Here is a 23,624-nt window from a genome sequence, read left to right as displayed (position 1 = left end):
TATCTTTCCCAAAAAGAGGTAAAAATACTGGAACTCAACACAGAGTCTCAATTTTTGTGGTTTAATAAAATAATAATCCCTTCACTAGATCACTTCAGGGACAGTTTGCTTTTCTCCTCTAGCCCTTTGTATTCTTTTTTTTTTTTTTTAATCCCTTTGTATTCTTTACAGAAAACACTATGGGTGCATTTTAATACTGAAGGAAATAGAGGGCAAAGGAACAAGAAGTCACAAGACCATACTAACCACAAGTACTTGCATGACAAAGTTGGTTGCTTTCTTCACCCCTGGTCTTTAAGTGGTAAGAATTAAGGAGAGGAGGAGGTTAGTGCATTTTATGTTGGGGTAACAGAGTTAGGGGGCTTAGGGAGGCTGGGAAAGGGAGGTGGGGATGGGGAGGGAAAGAGGATGAAAGAAACAAAAGTTTCCAACCCTTTCCTCAGGTTAAAGTATTTCTAACTGGTGACCTAGCCTCCAATAGTTGACCTTGAACTCATTTAGAATAAAACCTCGAGAGGAAGGAAGAAAAAATTCATGCTCCTATATAATAGTGTTCTATTTGTATTTAGTCAACTGTTTGGAAATGCACACAAAAATGCTGTAATGAATGAGGAGGGCGGAATGAGGAAGCACCCGTCCCCAAAGGGAATATTCCTACTACTTCAACTTTTCCAGATTTTTGTCAGTGCAGACATCTCCCCCCTCCCGCCGCTTTATTTTCCTGCCACATGTCCAACTTTGCAAATGGCAAAGTCTTGGGTCCGCAGTCTTTATTACTGTCTCAGCCATCGGTGCACGGCAAGGAAGTTTTCGCCAGATGCCTGGAGCCCCCAAGGGGGCACTCCGCGCTACTCTCATCCACCGGATCTTTTTCCCCCGCCCGGACACTTTTTTTTTTTTTTTAACTGATTCAATCGACTCCCATTCCTTAGAAGTCCGACTTCCCAGCCCCAAGAAACTCTCTCAGTAGTGAGTGGTGGGTCCCTAAAGGTCTCTAGGAGCAGACGCCTCCCAGGACCGCTTGTAGGGATACAGAGGCCCACACCAACCCAGCCCGTGCCCCTACCCTGGAGCGCGCGCGCGCGCGCGCACACACACACACACACACACACACACACACACACACTACACACACACACACACACACACACACACACGAAAGGACCAATTTGACAGATGAGTGGCTTCGGTCACTACTGATGCGACATCTGGACAAGAGTTTGAACAGAGAATTTTCCACGTGCAAGAACTTGGAGCAAAATAAGAGGTTCTAGCAAGTGCTAGGCGCGCTCACCTTTCTTCCCTGCCCCTCAGTATCCAGACTCAGGCTGCGCGGTCAGTTAGGGCGGGAAGCCGAGCAGCAGCACAAGCCCAAGCCGTGGGCAGTCAGAGACCCACCGCCTGGGACCCAGGAGTCTGAGCCGAGCCCAGAGGACGCCCAACCTACCCGAGCCACAGGGCGGCGAAGCAGCAGGTGTCTGGACAGCCAGGCAGCCGAGCGGCTGGACAGCGGGGAGGCCCTGGGGACTGACCGGCCCCGCCCGGGCCCGGCCCCGCCCCGGCCCCGGCCCCCTGCCCTGCTCCCGCCTCCGGCCCCCGGCTCCCGCCTGGCTCCGGCTCCCTCCGGCCGCAGCTGCCCGGCCGGCTCAGCGCACCCCGCCTGCGGTCCCGCCGGCCCTCCCCGTCGCGTTGGTGGCGGCGGCGACCGGAACAGGCCCGCCCGCAGCCTCCGAGGTGCCGTGCCCTACAGCGCTGGAGGGAGTTCAGATGAACTGAGGAAAATCCAGGTGGGTCACGTGGTGTAGACCCCAGGCCCCAGCCCTGGCAGACCTTGGAGAAGGGGTGAAAGGAAGTCCGCTCAATACTGCGTCCTCCCTGGGGCGCCTGGTGGGTCAGTGGGTTAAGTGTCTGACTTCGGCTCAGTTCATGGTCTCACCGTTAGTGAGTTTGAGCCCCGCGTGGGACTCTGCGCTGAAAGCTTGCTCAGAGCCCGGAGCCTGGAGCCTGCTTGAGATTCTGTGTCTCTTTCTCTCTCTAACCCTCCCCTGCTCGCGCTCTGTCTCACTCTATCCCTCAAAAATAAATATATGTAATAAAAAATTAAAATACTGCATCCTCCCTTCCAGGGAGAGTGAATCTAGGTTTAGAGAATGGTTGAGGAATTCGGTTTTTCATTGAAAACCAACAGTCAAGACTGAAACCAGCATTCTAACCCGCTATGAGATAGTGGACCAAGTACCACAACTGACTGGATGTTTTAGAAAAATGGGAGGGACGTTTTGTTTTTCTGAGGTTTCTCAGCTATTTTATTTTACTTACAAAATCCAGTGGGCAACTTAGTCCTGGATTTTTTTTTTTAATATTTGTTTTTGATAGAGAAACAGAGACAGAGTGTGAGCGGGAGAGACAGAGAGGGAGACACAGAATCCCAAGGAGGCTCCAGGCTCAGAGCTGTCAGCAGAGCCCAGGGTGAGGCTGGAAGCCACTAACTCCCACTAACCCCTAGATCATGACCTGAGCTCAAGATCTGAGCTCATGACCTGAGGGAAATTCTGAAGCTTTCCGACTGAGCCACCCAGGTGCCCTTGCTTAGTCCTGGATTCTAAGGCTCCTGGAAGCTGGTGGGGAGAGATTTTAACTACACTCCCTTTTCAGGGATGGTCAGGTCTGCGTCAGATCACAACTTTTAGGTCTCCCCTCAGGGAAGACTTCACATATGCTGGACTTTACTGCATGAAGCCCCTCTAACTAGGACAGTCTTACCACCTTCATCATCCTCTGTGCCTTGTTAGTTCCCAGTCTTATTTCATCACAATTGTTACTTCCCCGCTTGCAAGTTAGCTGTTCCGCTGTTCGTTCCCAAGATACCTCACTTCCTGTGTCATAACACTGGTCACAACTTACTGCAATTAATTATTTGTTGCATTGGCCTCCCCTGCTTGACTGTAAAGGTGAGGACAGTAGATAGGGACAGTGGGTGGGGACAGTAAAAGTGGTATAGTACATACATAATTAGTAAAATAAGTCAGAAAGACAAATAGTGTATGATTTCACTTACATGTGAAATCTAAAAAACAAATGAACAAAACAAAATAGAAGCAGATTCACAGATATAGGAAACTGCTGGTTGCCAGAGTAGGGAGGGATTGGGTGTTGGGTGAAATAGGTGAAGGAAATTAAGAGGTACAAACTTCCAGTTATAGATTAAGTGAGTCATGGGGATTTCATGTGCAGCATAGGGAATATAGTCAATAATATTGTAATAACTGTATGGTGCAGTTGGTGATTAGACTTGGGGGGATCATTTGCAATGTATAAAAATATTAGATCACTATGATATACACCTGAAACTAATAAGATATTAGTATGGCAATTATACTCTAATTTTTTTTAATTTAAAAATTGCTTAAAATAAATAAATCAATATTTTGGCATGATGATATGCATGTGGCAGTTGACTGGTAAGGTACCTACCCCCAGCCCCCACTTTTTTTTTGAATCCAAGAATACATTTTTATTTATTTTTATTGTTTTTGAAATTTATTGACAAATTGGTTTCCATACAACACCCAGTGCTCATCCCAAAAGGTGCCCTCCTCAATACCCATCACCCACCCTCCCCTCCCTCCCACCCCCCATCAACCCTCAGTTTGTTCTCAGTTTTTAAGAGTCTCTTATGCTTTGGCTCTCTCCCACTCTAACCTCTTTTTTTTTTCCTTCCCCTCCCCCATGGGTTTCTGTTAAGTTTCTCAGGATCCACATAAGAGTGAAACCATATGATATCTGTCTTTCTCTGTATCAGCCCCCACTTCTTTAATGAACTTTTCTCACCTACTTTTCTCACCTTCTAAGTCTGCAGAATTTTACTTCAGAGTTAATACCTCCATCCCTATCAACCATCCACAAGTCTTCATTTCATTTCTTGAACAGAGCCTTCTTTAGTCTTCACACACGTGCAAGTGTGGTTCCTCTGATCAGCTGTGCCATAACTTGCTTGGTGGTCGTAAAGGCCCTCAACCATGCTATGTCTCAGATCAGGACCTTTGATATTTTTAAGACCTATGAAAATGGGGAGGAGGGAAGGAAAAAAAATAAGTTGAAGAAAGTTTTAATAATACTAATTTATTAGCTTTTATGCCAATACAGTCATTGACAGTGTTGAACTTTCCAAAATCTTTAATACTAGAAAACAGTAAAAGTACTCTTCCCACTTCTTTGTTTTCCAGAAAATGGGAAATGGTTTACTGGAATGAATCTTTCTTCCCCAATGACGTTTAAGACTTGCCTTACTGATAAGACTTACCTTGTTTATCTAAGACAAGGCTGGGCACAGGTCCTCCAAATTCCCATTCTATGCATTGTAAGCGATTCCGTGAACTGTATGTGCTCACTAACCAATCTAGACAAACTACCTGCCACCTCAACGTGACCAAACTTTGGTTAGGCTTCTCTTTTTCTCCCAGGCCCCAAACTTTGACCTCCTCTCAGCCTGAACCGGCATAAACCCCTCCTTACCAGATGAAAAGATGCTGATCTCTGGATAAAACTTTCTCTTCTCCACTGTAAGATCATGCCACTCTGGCTAATCCCACTTCTCCACTTCCTGTTCTTTCCAGAATTGTTTGTCCCTCCCTAGAACCGAAAACACATTGTTCACCTCACTTTTGAAAGGTTTGCCAATCTAAGGATTAAAGCTTTCTCCCTATTGCATTTGTCCCTTATAAAGTCATTTTGGATGAAGTCTCTCCTTACCTTAGTTTATTGTTTTTATTTGACCTTGTAAAATATAATTTTTAATAGTCTTCATGGAGAAAGGGGTCCTGAAAGTAAAAGTACCCTTCCTCAGGTTTCTGACTATAAAATGAAGAAGTACAACTAATGAATTCAGAAGCCGAATTTCCAAAGAAAGTCAGACCTTCTAGACTCTGCAGGAAGAGCAAGCTGGCAGCTGAAGAAAGCCAAGCCAAGGGCTTGAGGTGTTTCCTTTGGCTAGCCTGGTATTGCTGCTGTTTTGTTTGTGTGTTTGTTTTTAATTGAATTTGAATGTCACAGTTCTTACCACTCCGTATAGTCTTCACCATCTTATTACCTGTTTGACCACCAAAAACATTTACAACTTGTGTCACTAGAATTTTTTTGTGCTCTCAGCAAAGTGCCTTAAATTACAAAATTCCCTTTCCTTCCACCGCATCAATAAGGATACCCAGGCACTGATGTCTATTAATATTTATACTGTAGGATTCAGGTGTTTGAACAAAAGGACAAATATTTCATTTACAGTTGAAATGTGTTTCTTTGGTGATAAGATGCCATCCAGCGCAATGCTGCCTCCTTTTTCAGCACTGAAAGATTTTTGCTAGATAAAATAAATAGCCCTGGAGGGTATGTGGTAATTTAACTTCAAATCAGAATGCATTCTCTGACATATTATAATATAAATATGAATAGAAAGAATGTAGGAGGGAAATGGTTTGGCCAGTTCTGTGAAATACCTTGTGGTGGTTTTAATGCATGTCCAAAACTTCTATGATTCTCCCCGCCCCCCCCCCCCCCCTTTGGTGGATCCTAATTACCCTCCCCTGGAGTCTGGGCTGTATTTAGTGAGGCTTCTAACAATAGAATGTGGTAGGAATGATGGAGAGTAAATATCAAATGTACATCATAAAATGACATAATTTTCCCCTTATTCTCACTGTCCCTTGGATCACTCTCTCAGCTAACCTGTTGTTAGGATATTCAAGCAACTCTATGGAAAGGTCCACGTGATTAGGAGCTGAGGTCTTCTGCCAATAGCCCTTGAAGAGCTGGAGCCACCTCATTTGAGGATGCCATTTTAGAGATGGATCCTCCAGTCCCAGCTGACATCCTAACTGCACCCTCATGAGATACCCTGCAGCAGACCCATACAGTTCAGCCACTCTTGAATCCTGACTCACAGGTCCTCAAGCACAATAAATGCTTATTGTTCTTAAGCCACCAAGTTTTGTGACGATTTGTTACATAGCACCTGTCAAAATACATCCTGATGGAGGGAGGTGGCAACAACACAGCCACATCTGGTTTCCAGAGGCAGCAGTGCCTTGCTTCCAGCAGCAGCATCCAGTGGCGGGAAGCAGAGGGACCAAGGTCTGTGCCGGGTGCTGGTGGCAGTGGTGCCTCCATAGTAAAGTGCTGTGGTCTGATTTTGGATTTTGTCATGACTCCATAATATCTAAACTTAGTTTTCCATTTTCTGAGACAGATCTAGTATCCTTTTACAAAATCCTTTTCTGCTTAGATTACCAGTTAATTGCTTCCTCTTGCACACAAACTAAAAACCCTGACTGATGCAGGCAGATACTACCTCTCTTTTATAGATGAGAACATTGAGGACCAAAGTTGCTAAATGATATGTCATTAGATTCAAGTAGCAAGTGATAGAATTGAAATAAATTGACTAGTACAGATTAAGTGAGGCAAACAAACATTTAAATTTCACATTTAAAAGATAAAGGGCTTAGGGGCCTCTGGGTGGCTCAGTCAATTAAGTGTCTGACTTTTGATTTTGGCTCAGGTCATGGTCTCATAGTTGGTTCAGTTCATGAGACTGAGCCTCAAATCAGGCTCTGTGCTGACAGTGCAGAGCCTGCTTGGGATTCCCTGTGTCCCTATCTCTCTGCTCCTCCCCCACTTGCTCTCTTTCTCTCTCTCTCAAAATAAATAAATAAATTTAAAAAAAAAGATAAGGGGCTCTATATACTAAAAAAAAAAAAAAAGGAGAAAGAAAAATATTTTTCAGCTGTTTCTCCCAGCGCTGTTGGATGCGGTGACAATGGTAGAGTCCCCTGAACGCAGTTCTCAGTAGCAGAACCTGGAGGCATGTGTTCCCAGAGGAGGAACAACACCAGCTTCTTCCAGTGCAAACCTGCCCACCTTCAATAGTTCGAGGACTAATTGTTTAATGAGTTTATCTATATACAGTAGGTTAGGTAAACTAGATTACGTTTATATGAAATTCTGCCGAGGTAGTGAATCAAAATCCTGGCAGAGCAGCGTGTCACTATTGATCTCATAGACGCCACAGCGTGTCCCCCCATATTGGCTTTAGAGGGAGAACATGAGCTTTAGCAGGGCTTCTCTGCACATGCATGGTACGGAAAATCTTCTATACCTTCTGTAGTGCTTTTCAGGTTGTCCTTTAAAGAGTTTTTGATTAGACAGTTTTTTTTTTTTCCTTGATAAGCTCTTCCCTCTGGACACACAGGCCTTGTCAAGGTCCAGGCCAGAAACCTGGGTCTCTCAGCCGTGTGCTGAGGGTGGCAGATCCCTCTGTCCCAGTGTCCATAAGCACTAGACTTTGTCATTTTGGTGCTGCAGATTGATTGATCCAGTGGCTACATTTGCTAATTAACGTGAGTCTTTTTCCTTATTTAAAAGGAGTCCCTCTTGCTGAAAGTAGATGATTACTATCACTGTAGTGTTCTGAAAGTATTAAGTTTGTGCTGAAACCCATTGCCTTTTCGTACAAATGACATTTGTTCTTTCTGTGAAAAAGCGTTACCCTGGAGAGTGTTTGTACAACAGACCCTTACGATGGTGAGGCGTTGTTTTTGTTTTTGTTTTTGTTTTTACCATATCATTATTTTTTAATGTCCAGAATTTATAATACAAGGGCCAGAGATTTCTCCCCAATTCAAGTTTATAAATTTTTGATTGGCTTGTGAGGCCAGTAGGGATACTTCTTTTTGTCTAATTTGGTTTCTGGGAAGACTTCATTCAGGTCCTCAATGCTCATCTGATCAAATGGAATTATGTTCTTCATCTTCTCCAGCTCTTTTTCATATTCTGCAGTCCTGGCCTTTGAGAGAGACAAAAACTCAGCACAACTTTTCACATCTTCTTTTTCTTCAGCATCCACCTGGACAGTATATTTATCCTATGGCACAGGAACCTTCAGGACATTAAACTTCTTCTCAAAGTCCTCTACCAAGCCAGCCTTTGTCACATTGACCTTGTAGTCAATTGACCAGGTAGATAGCAGGTGGATAGGAGGTGAGGGTCTTATTCCAGGATTTCAGGGAGTTAGCAATGGCCTTCTGGCCTTTCTTTTTAAACCAGCTTTTCATGCTGTTTCTCTGCCCTGATCCAACATTATAGCAATGAGCCCCTAACTGCTACAAAATGGACCATGTTCTTCCAAACTTCCTTGATTTTGTACAGACACTTCTTCCTGCAAATGCTTTTTTCTGTGCCATCTGTGCCTCCCACACATTTCAATCAATTTGCCTCTTCTTACTTTGAAATCCAGTTTTAGTGATGATTCCTCTTTGTGTCCTTATCTGAGCCCTCAGGAAGAGGTAATTATTCTCATCCACTCCTAATGCTCTCCCAGGGTTCTGTTTCTATCCATGATAAAATGCTTACTAAGTTTGTTTACCTTTCTGAACAATCCTATCCAAGGATTGACTCCAGACTCTGCCTAACTAATGGTGAGTACTGAAAAATGAGGGGCTTGGGACAAAATCTACTTAGTGAACAAGATCCCAGTGCTTCAATGCCATCAGCTGTACGAATAATGACAGCTAGGTATATAACCTCATGCAGGACATTAGAAACATTTCTCAAAATAAAATTGAATGTCCAAAATCTATAAAAAACTTATCAAACTCAACACCCAAAAAACAAATATTCCAGTGAAGAAATGGGCAAAAGACATGAATAGACACTTCTCCAAAGAAGACATCCACATGGCCAACCAACACATGAAAAAATGCTCAGTGTTGCTCATCATCATGGAAATAAAAATCAAAACCACAGTGAGATACCACCTCACACCTGTGAGAATGGCTAACATTAACAACTCAGGCAACAACAGATATTGGTGAAGATGCAGAGAAAGAGGATCTTTTGTGCACTGCTGGTGGGAATGCAAGCTGGTACAGCCACTCTGGAAAACAGTATGGAGGTTCCTCAAAAAATTACAATAGAACTACTCTATGACCCAGCAATTGCACTACTAGGCATTTATCCAAGGGATACAGGTATGCTGTTTCAAAGGGACATATGCACCCCCATGTTTATAGCAGCACTATCAACAATAGCCAAAGTATGGAAAGAGCCCAGATGTCCATTGATGGATGAATGGATAAAGAAGATGTGGTACATATATACAATGGAGTATTATTTGGCAATCAAAAAGAATGAAATCTTTCCATTTGCAATGTGGATGGAACTAGAGGATATTATGCTGAGTGAAATTAGTCAGTCAGAGAAAGACAAATGTCATATGACTTCACTCATATGAGGACTTTAAGACACAGAACAGATGAACATAAGGAAAGGGAAGCAAAAATAAAATAAAAACAAGGAGGGGGGATAAAGCATAAGAGACTCTTAAATATGGAGAACAAACAGAGGGTTACTGGAGGGGTTGTAGAAGGGGGGATGGGCTAAATGGGTAAGGGGCATTAGGGAATCTGTTCCTGAAATCATTGTTTCACTATATGCTAACTAATTTGGATGTAAATTAAAAAAATAAAATTTAAATAAAATAAAATTGAGTGATTCTAAAAAAGACCTCAAGAAAATGACATTTGCAAGTTTCTCAAGTAAATCGGTGAGTACTCATCTGACTGTGAATGCCACTACTGACAAATCCAACCCTTACACAAAGATTGTCCATTTAGATTTTAGTATCTTTCATTTTTTAATGAAAAATAAAGGATTACCAGAGTTTTGTAGAAAACCTCCAACATGAAAGAGATTAAAACATACCGATTAGAAAAGGGAAAAGGAAGAGGTAGAGACAATTCAGGGAACAGAATAAAATATCAATTCTCAGAGATAGGAAGAACTTAATCCATTAAGGAAGACTAAGAGTCTATATTTAAAAAAAGAAACAGGGAGAATGAAAACATTCTTTTAAATTAAAACTGTACTAAAAGTATGCATATTAATTCCAGTATAGTTAGCATATAATGTTATATTAGTTTCAGGTGTGCAATATAGTGATTCAGCAGTCCCATACATTACTCACTACTCATCTTCTTAATTGTATTCTTAATCCTCATCACCTATTTTACCCATCTCTCCATTCACCTCCCCTCTGGCTACCATCAGTTTGCTGTCTGTAGTTAAGAGTCTGTTTCATGGTTTATCCCTTTTGTTTGTGTGTTTGTTTTGTTTTGTAAATTCCACCTATGAGTGAAATCATATGGTTGTTTGTCTTTCTGACTGGCTTGTTTCACTCATGTTTTGCAAATTTCATTCTTTTTTTAAGATTTTATTTTATTTTTTAATGTTTATTTAGTTTGGAGAGAGAGAGCAAGGGAGCTGGGGAGGGGCAGAGAGAGAGACTCCCAAGCAGGCTCCATGCCATCAGTGCAGAGTTCAATGTAGGGCTTAAACTGACAAACTGTGAGATCATGACCTGAGCCGAAATCAAGAATCAGATGCTCAACTGACTGAGCCATCCAGGTGCCCCAGATTTTATGTCTAAGTAATGCTATCCATATCTATATCTATATCTATATCTATATCTATATCTATATCTATATCTATATCTATCTATATCTATTTATCTCAACATCTTTATTCAGTCATCTATCAATGCGCAGAGACTGTTTCTACAATTTGGCTATGGTAAATAATGCTACAATACACATATGGGTGCATATATCTTTTTGAATTAGTGTTTTTGTCATCTTTGGGTAAATACGCAGTAGTGGAATTACTAGATCATAGAGTAGTTCTATTTTTATTTTTTTCAGTTACCTCCATACTGTTTTGTACAATGGCTATACCATTTTGCATTTACTAATAGTTCACAAGGGTTCTTTTTTCTCCACATCCTTTCCAACACTTTTTGGAACACAAGAGTGTTCTTAATTTAGGTATTTTAACAAGTATGATGTTATGTCTCATTGTGGTTTTGGTTTGCATTTCTCTGATGATGAGTGATGTTGAGCATCTTTTCATGTGTCTGTTGGCCATCTGATTGTCTTTGGAGAAATGTCTGTTCATGTCTTCTGCCCATTTTTAATTGGATTATTATTATTATTGTTATTTTGGTGTTGAGTTGTGTAAGTTTTTTATATATTTTGGATACTAACCCTTTATTGGGTATGTCATTTGAAAATATCTTCTCCCATTCCATTCTCCTCTCCCTCTAGTGTTTAGGTATATGGTGTCATACTTTATTTACATCCTTTTATTTTGTGAATCCCTGGACTTATTTTTACATATACACTTAATTTTATTGTGTTTGTGCTTCCAACTTTTCTTATTCCTACTTACCATCTCTCCTTTCTACTCAGAGTCCCTTTTAATATTTCTCATAGGGCTGGTCTAGTGGTAATGAAATCCTTTAACTTTTGTTTGTCTGGGAAACTCTTTGTCCTTCTATCTGAATGATAGCCTTGTTAGATAGAGTATTCTTATTCTTGATTGCAGGTGTTTTGTGTATATGTGTGTATGAGTGTGTGTGTGTGCGTGCGTGTGTGTGTGTGTGTGTGTGTGTTTTCTTTCTTTTTTTCCTAGTGCTTTGAATATGTCAAGCCATTCTTTTCTGGCCTGCAAAGTTTCCAGTGAAAAATCAGCTGATGACCTTATGGGGTTTCCCTTGTATGTAACTGTTTTCTCTTGCTGCTTTTAAAATTCTCTTTATCACTACTTTTTGCCATTTTAATTACTTTGTGACTTGGTGTGAACCTCCTTGGGTTGATTTTGTTGGAGGCTGTCTGTGTCTCCTGGATCTGGATTTCTGTTTCTCTCCCCAGATTCAGGAAGTTTGCAGCTATTATTTCTTCAAATAAATTTTCTTACCCCTTCTTTGTGTCTTCTCCTGGAAACCCTATAATGCAAATGTTATTGTGCTTGATGTTGGCACTGAGTTCCTTCGGTCTAATTTCATTTTTATTTTATTTGTTTCTCTCTCCTGTTCAGTTTGATGGTTTTCCATTACTTTGTCCTCAAGGTCTTGTATCTGTTCTTCTGCTTCTTTAGTCTACTATTTATTCCATCTAGTGTATCTTTAATTTGAGTTATTTACATATGATTGGCTATTTTTTGTTTTGTATCACTTTTTGAAGGTCTCACTGAAGTCTTCCACTCTTCTCCAGTCCAGTAAGTCTCTTTATAACCATTACTTTAAATTATATATCAGGCATATTACACTTCTCCATTTCATTTAGCTCTCTTGTTGTGATTTTGTCCTGTTCTTTGATTTGAGACATATTCCTGTTTCCTTATTTTGTCTAACCCTCTGTGCCTGTTTCTGTGTGTTAGGAAAGTCAGATACATCTCCTCCTCTTGCAAGTAGTGGCATTATGAAGAAGAGGTCCTGTATTACTCTGCAGTCTTCTGTTCAACAGACCCTGGTTCTTCAGGGGTGTCCTCTATTTGTGATGTGTGCACTCTGATGTTTTGGCTGACCTGCTTTTGCCTTCAATCCAGTCATCTGCAATAACTTTCTCTGTATATTGTGGGCAGGGTTTGGTCCCTGTGTTGTTAGTTGGCCAGTTTGGAGCCACTTTGGGCTTGAGTTGAGTCAGACCAGGTGTTTACCAGAGATCCAATAATACTGGACTACAGAGCACTTTCCCTGTGTTATGCTGTGAGAAGCTTTCATTGGTGGGCAGGGCCTACAGTCAGACCAGACCAGATGTCTTCCCCCAGACCACTGCTGGGGCCACTGTTGGACTGGTGTGTGTGTGTGTGGTTATCCTCCCCTCACCCCAGAGCAGAAGTGTCTTCAGAGTGGTGCTGGCCCTTTTGGAGATACTTGCGCTCTGCCAGGCTTGTGACACCAATTTGGATAGGCTTTGGCCAAGGATGTATTAGAGCAGGCAGGTCCACTGGAGAGGTGGAGCATGTGTGTTAACAAGGTTTATGCATGTCTCTTGTGGGAGGAGATCTGGAGCTTCTTTAGAAAACTCTTGCTACAAGAATGTAGGGGGTGAGTCCCCAGTAGAATGCAGAGACCAGTTGTGGGATACCTGCAAGGTCCACGATGGTCTGCTGTGGGAGGGGTCTTACAGTCCCCCTGAGTGAGGTTTCCCATGTTGGAGTGGATGGGGTGCACTGTTAACAAATTAGGTGGATAGTATTGGTATTGTGCTTGTTCCTGCAGGTGTCCCTGTGTCTAGGCTGAGGCAAATAGAACCGGGGGAGGCAAATGGAACTGGCCAGCTCCTTTGTTCCTGGAGAAGAATCCTAAAGAGGCATGCCCCTTCAACATGTGCTCTGAGGTTAGTAAATAAATCTTCTTCCTGTACACCCCTGGCATTTGTCAGATGGCTGATACTATGCTGTATCTTGGTGGGGCTGTTTATTGTGCTGTCTCTTTAAGGGCAGTAACTCAGATTCCTATTGATCTCCAACCTCTAGATAGCCAAGCTAACTGATATTTAAAGTTCCAGTTGTTAAGCCTTGCTGATTGTCAGAACTCACAAAATTAGGCCGTATGGTTTCAAAGCCAAATGTTATGAGGATTTGTCTCCCCTGTGCAGGTTCTCTGTGCCTGGCGTGCTTGGTGTGAGTGTCTCTCTCCCCTCTCTGTGCCTGCAATGACCCTACATCCTGTGGACAGTCACATAGCTCCTTTTAGCTCCTGAATGTGTATCTCTGCCCTTCCTACTTTCTTTGATGTGGCCTCTTCTCTACATTTTGTTGTGGAGAATCTATTCTATTCTGCCAGTCTTCAGCTTGTTTTCTGACTTATTTACACTGATGTGGGTGTTGTTTAGTTGTATCTATGGGACAAGATGAGCTTAGGATCTTCCTACTCTGCCATCTTCCCCAGAAGTCCTAAAATGTATATGTTTTAATGAAAAGGTTGAAAAATAAAGCTAAGTCAATCTTTCTGAAAGTAAATGACAAAGATAAAGAGATTAACAATGGGAAAGAAAAGAAAACTAGAAGTTAATCTAGGAGTTCCAACAAACTACTCGTCATTCTGAAAAGAACAGTGGAAAGTTAGAGTGGAAATGATAGATCAAAGAACTAACAGAAGGAAATCTAACAGAAATCAAGGACATATCTCTTGAAGGGGGGGAAAAGATAGGGAGGGAGGCAAACCATAAGAGACTCTTAAAAACTGAGAATAAACTGAGGGTTGATGGGGGGTGGGAGGGAGGGGAAAGTGGGTGATGGGCATTGAGGAGGGCACCTGTTGGGATCAGCATTGGGAGTTGTATGGAAACCAATTTGACAATAAATTTCATATTAAAAAAAAAGGACATACGTCTTATATCAAAAAGTCTACTGGCTGTGCGGGAAAGTAAAAATAAAATCCTGTATGCAAAGCTTTATTGCAGCTTTATTCATAAAAGGAAATAACTCAAATATCCTTCAACTAGTGAATATACAAACTCTGATATAGCCATATATACATCTAGGGAAACACTGAATATTATAAACATTTTCCCAAACTACAGTATTGATGTAATCCCAATCAAATTTGCATAAGTATTTCCATGTATATTGGTAAACTGATTCTAAAAATTATGTAAAAAGACAAAGGAACTAGGATTCAGCAATTGTGAAAAAGAACAAATTTGGAGGGTGCAGACTCTCTGGTTTCAAAACTTATTATCAAACTACAGTAACATACTATAACTATAATGGTAGTGGTGAAAAGAAAGACAGAGATATCAGTGAAATGAAGTAGAGGGTAGTGAAACAGGCCTGTACATACACAGTCAATTGATTTGTTTTTAAAGGTACAAAGACAATTAAATGGAGAAATTAGACAAAAAATAATTAAATGGCTGACCTTCTTTTGCCTTCAGTCCAGTCATATCTTTCTCTATGTATTGTGGGCAGGGTTTGGTCCCTGTGTTGTTAGTTGGCCAGTTTGGAGCCACTTTGGGCTTGAGTTGAGTCAGACCAGGTGTTTACCAGAGATCCAATAGTAATGGACTACTTTTCATTAAATGGTCTTGGAACTATTGTCATCCATATGTTAAATGAATAAATGAATGAATGAATGAATGTGTAGGTAAATGAATAGGTGAGTTAACTTCAACCCATACTTTGTACTTTAAAGTTTCTAGATTTGACACAAAAGCATGATCCAGAAAAGAGAAAAAAATAGAAAAGTTGAATATCATCAAAATTAAGCACTTAATGGTTGGGAAAAAATCATGTGAAAAAAGAAAATTGAACAGATAGCCAATTGTGTGTGGGGGGTGTGTATGTGTGGGGTGTATATGTGTGCACGCTTTTCTGAGCTGAAATGAAGTTGAAGATCCTTGGGTGACTTTTAAAGAAGTTACAAGCCTGTGAAACTAAAGCTTAAAAAAATGATGGCAGATTTTTGATTATAGTAGTGCCATTGCACAACCTTTAATATAATATTTTAGGTGAAAAGGTATTATTTAGACAGGTTATTTTTCTAACACTTGATTTCAAGGTCAAATATATTTTTTTCTTCCTGTTTTAGAAGTGCCTACAGTGTAAGAAAAATGAGAAAAGACAAGTAAATATATTTTTATGATAGAATTCTTGAGCTTAAAAATGGTAGATATTGAAGCAATTTGAAGTTCTTACTACAGCAGTGACCAAACCTAGTTATTTTCTAAGTTCTAAATGCTTCATGCAAAAGCAAAATAATTACCTGAGACAGTGTTATAGAATGAATGACCCAGATACAGTTTGGATTTTGCGGTCTCCTTGTGTATTCTGCTCAGCTGTCTATATAAATGATTGTAACATTGTGTACTTAATCATCAGCAAATGGAAGTTTCCAGAAGAAAAACTGTCCCATAGATTTTAGCACACTCTGACATGAAAGGAAGGTTAAGACTCAGAACTTAATTATATTAACATCCCAGGAAGGGTCAAGGAACAGAGTAATCTATAGTTAGTATCCTAGTACTATATATGTTATTTTGAGACCATCAATTCATAAACTGAACTCCAGTTTATAACAGCAACAATACCTTATGTTTGGATAGTGTTTCTTCAATAAACTTCATACATATATATTTTTTAATGTACCATTTTGTTATGCAATAGTTTTATTTTTTTCTTCATTTTTAATTATTTTATGTGAGTTGGCACACAATGTTACACTAGTTTCAGGTGTATGACATAGTGATTTTACAACTCCGTATGTTATGCTCATCACAAATGTAGCTACCATCTGTCACCATACAACACTATTACAATGTCACTGACTATATTCCCCATGCTGTGCCTTTTATTTCCATGACTTTTTCATTCTGTACCTGGAAGTCTGTATCTCCCAGTCTCCTTCACCCATTTTTCCCATCACCCTACTCTTCCTTCTGGCAACCATCAGGACTGATTCTGCTTTTTGTTTGTTTATTCATTTGTTTGGCTTTTTATTTTTTTTAATGTAATTTATTGTCAAATTGGCTAACATACAGTGTTTACAGTGTGCTCTTGGTTTTGGGGGTAGATTCCTGTGGTTCATCGCTTATATACAACACCCAGTGCTCATCCCAACAAGTGCCTTCTTCAATACCATTTTGCTTTTTAGATTCCACATATGAATGAAATCATATGGTATTTGTCTGTCTCTGTATGATTTATATCTCTTAGCATAATACCCGTAGATCCATCCATTTTGTCACAAATAATAAGATCTTATTCTTTTCTAACACCATATCCAAAAATAAACTCAAAACAGATTAAAGATCTAAATGTGAGACCTGAAACCATAAAAATCTTGAGGAGAACACGGGCAGTAATTTCTTTGACATTGGCTGTAGCAACATTTTCCTAGATATTCATAAGGTAAGGAAAACAAAAGCATAAACTATTGGGACTACATCAGAATAAAAAGCTTTTACGCAATGAAGGAAACCATCAACAAAACAAAAGGCAACCTACTGAACAGAAGATATTTGTAAATGATACATCACATGTGTATTTTAACTGATACGATGTAAGGTGATGTACAAATACCAGAGAAAGGATATGACTTTGAAATCATTTACTTTTGACTTTGCATTGCATTTGGCAATTCTGCATAATGTCATTTTGAAGTGAATCCTAGCTTTCATCCTAAGCAGTTGTTTCCTTTGAATTGTCTTTCATGTTTTGATCCCTTTATTTGAATCCAGTTCAATCTATGGATAATATATACTTCCCTCAGTTCTCAACCTTCCATCCTCAGAAATAATCCAGATCACTTTCCATTTTCCCCACTCTCATCTGTTGATTAATTTCACTCTCTCTGGTTCGTCAGTCTTCTCTACTCCCACCTCATGATGATGCCCTGTTTTGTTCTAGGTTTCTCTTCCACTCTACTATTTACCTCTTTTTCCCCATTCTTTTCCCTTTAATGGCACATGTCAAAATTGTGATTACACATCCATTGCTTATTTACTTATTTTTCCCCATTGGGTTATTGTAAGATGCATGATGGTAGTGACTCAATCAGATTCTTTCACTACTATACCCAGAGTGCTTAGGACATAGTAGATGCTTAATAAAATTTGTTGAATAATAAAATTAATAACCAAACTTATCTTACCAGTTAACCATGTATAAAAAATATTAAAGTTAGTTCCTAATTCAAATCTTAAAAATAAATTCTAAGTGAATTAAAAATTTAGAAGTTAATAGAATGAAACTGCAAAATTTTCTGAGTAAATATTAAAAAAATTTCTTAATGTTTATTTTTGAGAGAGAGAGAGAGAGAGAGACAGAGCATGAGTGGGGGGAGGGCCAGAGAGAAAGGGAGACACAGAATCCAAAGCAGGCTCCAGGCTCTGAGCTCTCAGCACAGAGCCTGACATGGGGCTCGAACCTACGGACCACAAGATTATGACCTGACCCAAAGTCAGATGCCCAACTGACTAAGCTGCTCAGGTGCCCCTCGGAGTAAGTATTTTAAAACTTTGGTGTGGCATTTCTTTGTCATATTTCTTCCTCCTCCACGTCTTCTACTTTTTCATCTCTTCCTCCTATCTATACTTCTCCTTTTTTCTGTTCTGTTTTTGTAATAGAAACATACAAATCATACACATTTATTGCCTTTAAAAAATACAAAAATACTATCAAGAAAATGAAAGGTCATTTGTATTCCATCCACCCATTTACCCCATACAAACCCTGTTTTTCATTTGAGAAAAGCAGTCTGTGTACGGGCCAGAAGCTGAAATCATCTACAAAAATACTGATAAATTTTACTGTGTATAATTTAAAATAAACTATGCATCAGACCCATTGTAAGCAAATTTAAAAGGCAAGTGACAAACTTAGAAAAATACTTTCAAGTCATGTTAAAACCATTATGATCTGTGGTGGACTAAATATGGCAGCATATTCTTTGTCACCCCTCCATTGAGAGATAGTTTATTTCTCACCATCTTGAATATGGCTCAACTCTGTGATTTCTTAACTAATAGAAGATAGCAGAAGTTTCGCTCTGCCATTTGGACCTAAGCCTATGAAGGTCTGATAGCTTCCACTTGTGCACTTTGGGGAGTACTGAGCTTCTATGGAAAAAGCGTAATTACTATGCCAGAGAGATGCATGAAGAGACCACCTGGAGAAACCATGTGGAAAGGAGAGGCTCTGAGATCTGATGCTACAATGAGAAGAAGAGAGGACCAATTCCAGACTCTAACTAAATGACTCCAACTTGGGACAACATCTGATGGCATCCTCATGAGGTATCCAAAGCAAAGCAGTAGAATTATCCTGCTGAGCCCAGTCAACCTCAAAGTCACGGCCATAAAAAAATGATTGACATTTAAGGCACTAATCAACAACTGAAATGGGATTAGTAGCCATCTTAGTCTACTTGGGCTCCTATAAAAAAATACCGTAGACTGGGTGGCTTATAAACAATATTTATTTCTCACAGTTCTGGAGGCTGAGAGATCCAAGATCATGGTGCTAGCATATTTTGATGCCAGATGAGGGTGCACTTCCTGATTCATAAACTGTGCCTTCTAGCTGTAACCTCATGTGGTGGAAAGTGTTAGCAAAGTGTGGGGTCTCTTTTATGAGGAAAAATTCCATTCATGAATTGCACCCTTATGACCTGATCAACCTCCTGAAGACCACTGATTTGGGCATTAAGCTTCAGTGTATGAATTTTAGAAGGACACGAACATTCAGTGCATAGCAGTAGCTAAAAATACTATTGAATGAAAAATGTGAAATATGTGGCTTTCGCCTTGGGACTGGATTGGGGCCAAAGCTTTACTGACCTCAAGGATATTGTAAAAGTTAGTCTGATCATAAACTGAATTGTATCCTCACACACAGCACAGTGTTAAGAAAATGGTATAGTTGCTGAATAAATATCAGATGAGTAAACAAATGAGGTCTTATAAACAAGTAAAACAAATGGGCAAAATGAATAAATAGGCATTTTATCCAGAGCATAAATATCCAGTACATAAATAAAAACTTGCTCAGTGTCATGAATATTTAAAGAAATGAGAATTGGAATAGTATCCTGGCTGGGTGTTTGTTTTGCCTATTAAATTGATCAAAATAAAATATAATGGTGCTAGGAAGGCACATGCTGTTATATTTGCCAGCGTGAGTGAACGCTGATTAGATGTTTTTGGAGGGCAGTTAGCAATATGCATTAAATGCCTCAAAAATTCATATGCTCTTGGGGCACCTGGGTGGGTCATTTGGTTAAGTAAGCATCCGACTTCAGTTCAGATCATGATCTCGTGGTTTGTGGATTCAAGCCTGGCATCTGGCTCTGTGCTGATAGCTCGGAGCCTGGAGCCTGCTTTGGATTCTCTGTCTCCCTGTGGTTCTCTGCTCCTCCCCCACTCACGCTGTGTCTCTCTCTATTTCTCACTCTCAAAAATAAAAATAAACATTAAAAAAGTAAATTAAAGTAAAATAAGAAATTTGAAAAAATTCATATAAGGACACCTGGGTGGCTCAGTTGATTCAGCTTCTGACTTTGGCTTATGTCACGATCTCATGGTTCATGGTTTGAGCCCCGTGTTGGATTCTGTGCTCTGTGCAGAGCCTGGAGCCTGCTTTGGATTCTGTGTCTTCCTCTCTTTCTGCTCCTACTCCACTTGCACTCTGTCTCTCTCTCTCTCTCAAAAAATAAATGAACATCAAAAAAGAAATTAAAAATGCTTATGCTCTTTGACTCAATAATTTAATTTTTAAAAAAATTTTCTGAGAGAAAAATTAAGGATTACACAAATTTTTAGCCATAAAGATTATCTCAATGAAGGATTTTTTATCATAATTAAAACTTTATGATTATCTAACGAGGTGAATTAAGTTGTGGTATAGCAAAAATGGTGTTGTAAAATTATATTTATTGGCTTGAAAAGATGATCCTGGTACATTTCTGAGTAAAAAAAGCAGGCCACATAATGACGTGTTTGGCATGATCCCATTATTATTGAAATAATTATACAATATATAATATAAAGTAAATTATACTATTATATATAATTTTAAACTTTTTCATGTATATGAAGTAGATCATATCATATGCCACATATATGACATATGTATATGATACATGTCATGATATGCAATATATTTCATATATATATATGAAAAAAGTCTGAGAAAGCATCCAAGGGACTGTTAGCAAGTAAACTGAGCAGTGTAAGTGAGACTAGAGAAGCATGCAGGTGTCATTCAGGACCTTTAGTTCCTAATAGATATTTGGTTGTTTTCCCAACAGCAGGATGGAACCATGTAAAATTTTCAAGCATATTTACAGTAAAATCTGGTTGTAAAGATTGCAATGAGGAATATTTTGGAGGTGAGCAAAAGAAACAGCTGAAACATAGTGACTAAGAATTTGGACCCCAGAGCAAGACAGTCTGCAGTTGAACCTAAACTACCCAATTTAACAGCCATGTAACCTTGGGCAACATATGTAATCTCTCTGGGCCCCAAGTTTCCTCATCTATAAAATGATGATGATAATAGTGCTTACCTCCCAGGAAGGTTATGAGGATTAAGTAATGCAGTATAAAATGTTCAGAAGAGGACGTCACACCTACTAAACTCTATATGTTGTTGTAATCCTGCTTTTAAAATGAGGCTTGCGGAGATTAAGTAATTTGCTGAAGGCCATGCAACTGTAATTTTGAAGTAGTCATGTAGCTTCAGTTGAAGATAAGGTGGAATGATAGCATGTTCCCTGGGTTATAGTATGGCATACTACATCACCAGTTAGTATCCCAAAGGAAGAACAACTCTAGCTGTCAAAAATGTGGTAATAAATAAATCATGATGGTACTTGCATATGCATAAAGTAGGTAAAATGTGAGTGGAGTTATATTTTTTTTATTTGAGATGACTGTAAATACTATATATTTTTCATCAAGGTAAAAACTAAGTATAAAGACAAACTAAGTGTATCCTCGAGTGTTTTACCTAATCCATCTGACTAACTCCTTCCAATGCAATACCTCTCCTCCTTAAGTAGGGGGGAGGATGGACGGATTTAAAATGGGGAAAGAAACAGAGTGATGTATACTACTCCCGGTGGATTTAACCCCTCATCTGCCTAACTTTAAAGTTTATGCTTAGTCTATTGATTTACAGGCTTTCACTTCTGTTAAAATGCATCGCTGTTGTCAATTTGCAACTCTGGAGATAACATTGATGAGCAGCTCAAATCTCCTTGGTTACCACAAAGTGACACTGCCAGGAATGGTTTATTAACATGTCTGGCTGCTGACAAACTTGTCATGTGGGAAAAGTTAGGGGAGACCTACCCTTTGGGAGCTTTCAACCAGTTTATTTGTTCTAGCTCCTACTTCAACTTGTTATCTCCCTGAGAGCATACTTATTCCTAACTTTCCCCCTCCTAAATCCTATTTCATCGAAAAGGGCATTGGACCCATTGTATCTCATTAACCTGTGCTGATGAGTCAGTAATGCTGATTGGTTATCCCATGTTGTTGTGCATTCAAATACAACAATCAAGAAATGTTTAGGCTCTCATTATTCACTCAACAAAAATATGTAGTGAACATTTATAATATAATATATATTATATTTATTGAACATCTTGAGGAAAAAAAAAAGCAGTAAACAATCTATAAGACCTTAGTTCTATGTTGTAGAATTTGATACATTTTGTTTCAAACTGATAGTGTGAACACCTAGGAAGAATTCCTCCCCAGTCAACTTCTTGTTCTAGCGCTTCTTTTTTCTTTCTCCCTTAGTACTTGTTCTCTCTCTTTCTTTCCATGTTTGTTATTAATTTTCCATTATGCGTCATAGGAAAGGCCAGAGGTATTGAAGTTTTCTGTATCTGTTAGCAGTGGATTCAGTGGATTAAGGTATTTTTATCTGGTACACTAATTGATCACTGTGCTTACTGCCTTTATCTCTCCTCCTTAGAGGGTAATATTTTAATTCCCAAAACTTTATCAAGATCTTCCCAATTTAGACTATATTTCATTATTGATTAGTCCTTTCTTCTCTACTCATTTCCATATAACAGCTAAGCCTCACATTAATTTGGGTCTTTTATGGATCTAATGTATGTGCAAGAGGGCTATACTGTCATTTTTTTAAAACCCAGATTAAGAATGTATTGATGAAATTTCAGATATCCTAAGCTGGCCAAATAATGAGAAAGGTTCACATTCAAGAAAAGGAGTTCTGGGATGCCTGGGTGGTTGACTTAAGCATCCAAGTCTTGATTTCAGCTCAGGTCATGATCTCACGGTTCATGGGTTCAAGCCCCACGTCAGGCTCTGTACTGGCAGTGTAGAGCCTGCTTGGGATTCTTGCTCTGCCTCTTTCTGCTGCTACCCCATTTGCACGCTCATGTGCACACACTCTCTCTTTCTCAAAATAAATGAACTTTAAAAAAATTTTTTTAAATGATAAAAAAAAAATAAAATGAATCCAAATGGTTGAACCTCCTATGACGTCTCTTGGAAACAAATAAAAGTAATGGTTGTAAAAGACTAGTGAAGTTAAGAAGCCCCTGCTTCTTTTGTAGGATGATAGCACAGCAAAGGACCTGGAAAGATCGTAAGACAAAAGTAGCTCTCTGCTGAGGGCAGTACTGCCCCTCGGGGGCATTTTGGTTGTGACCCCTAATGCCTAGGGTTGCTCCTGGCATTTAGTGCCAGGGGCCCAGTATACCCACAGCACACTGCCTACCACTGCTTAGTATAAGCAACATAGTTGGTTGATTCATTTTCCAAGGGTAATGAAATGCATGGTGGAATAGTTTCCCCAGGGTCGTATGCCCAGTTGGTGCCTGAACTGGAGACAGAGCTTGGAACTCCATTCCAGGATTTTTCTCACCAGACTGACTTTTGTACGTAAATGCTCTTTATACAGCCAAAGGAAAATTGTCCAATTCAAAAGATTCTTTAAGGTGTAATATTCTCATTCTCTTCAGATTATTCCCACACTCTGATTCTCAGTGACATTTCAAAAACTGCATAAGAAAATCACTCTCATTTTGCAGCTGTAACTTGTAAATTTTATTTTTGGAGGGAGGTGGTAAGTTTTGTTGTTATCCCTTCAAAAATGCTTTTATTAAACTTGATCTTTTGCTTTATTTCCCTACTCAATCCAAATAACTTTTGACCACTTTAGGAAATCAAACTTACTTTCAAATGCATATAATGTGCTGTTTTTAAGCATCGAAAGGAATGAACATGCAATTCTCATTCAGCATATTGAACTAA

The 23,624-nt window shown here is 39.5% G+C and overlaps 2 protein-coding genes across 5 annotated transcripts in view; one reads left to right on the top strand and one right to left on the bottom strand.

Annotated features, from left to right (window-relative positions):
* WDR72 (WD repeat domain 72) overlaps nucleotides 1-1,572 on the bottom strand; it is a 230,900-nt gene extending 229,328 nt beyond the window's left edge. For 3 of the 4 annotated variants that reach the window (XM_023255335.2, XM_023255334.2, XM_023255332.2), the window contains exon 1: nucleotides 1,295-1,428. The gene's annotated coding sequence lies outside the window, so the exon portion shown is untranslated. The other variant, XM_023255333.2, reaches the window with a different exon arrangement.
* Nucleotides 1-23,624, top strand: part of LOC102899250 — a 75,722-nt gene that overhangs the window by 6,224 nt on the left and 45,874 nt on the right. Inside the window, exons 2-3 of the mRNA XM_045060653.1 lie at nucleotides 570-759; nucleotides 1,275-1,787. Coding sequence (XP_044916588.1) covers nucleotides 570-759; nucleotides 1,275-1,787 — 703 coding nt within the window. The remainder of the gene's footprint in view (nucleotides 1-569; nucleotides 760-1,274; nucleotides 1,788-23,624) is intronic.

This window comes from Felis catus, chromosome B3 (assembly GCF_018350175.1).
Source record: "Felis catus isolate Fca126 chromosome B3, F.catus_Fca126_mat1.0, whole genome shotgun sequence".
Lineage (NCBI taxonomy): Eukaryota > Metazoa > Chordata > Mammalia > Carnivora > Felidae > Felis > Felis catus.
The sequence above is the reverse complement of the archived record's forward strand: the minus strand, read 5'-3'. Positions and strand labels throughout refer to the sequence as shown.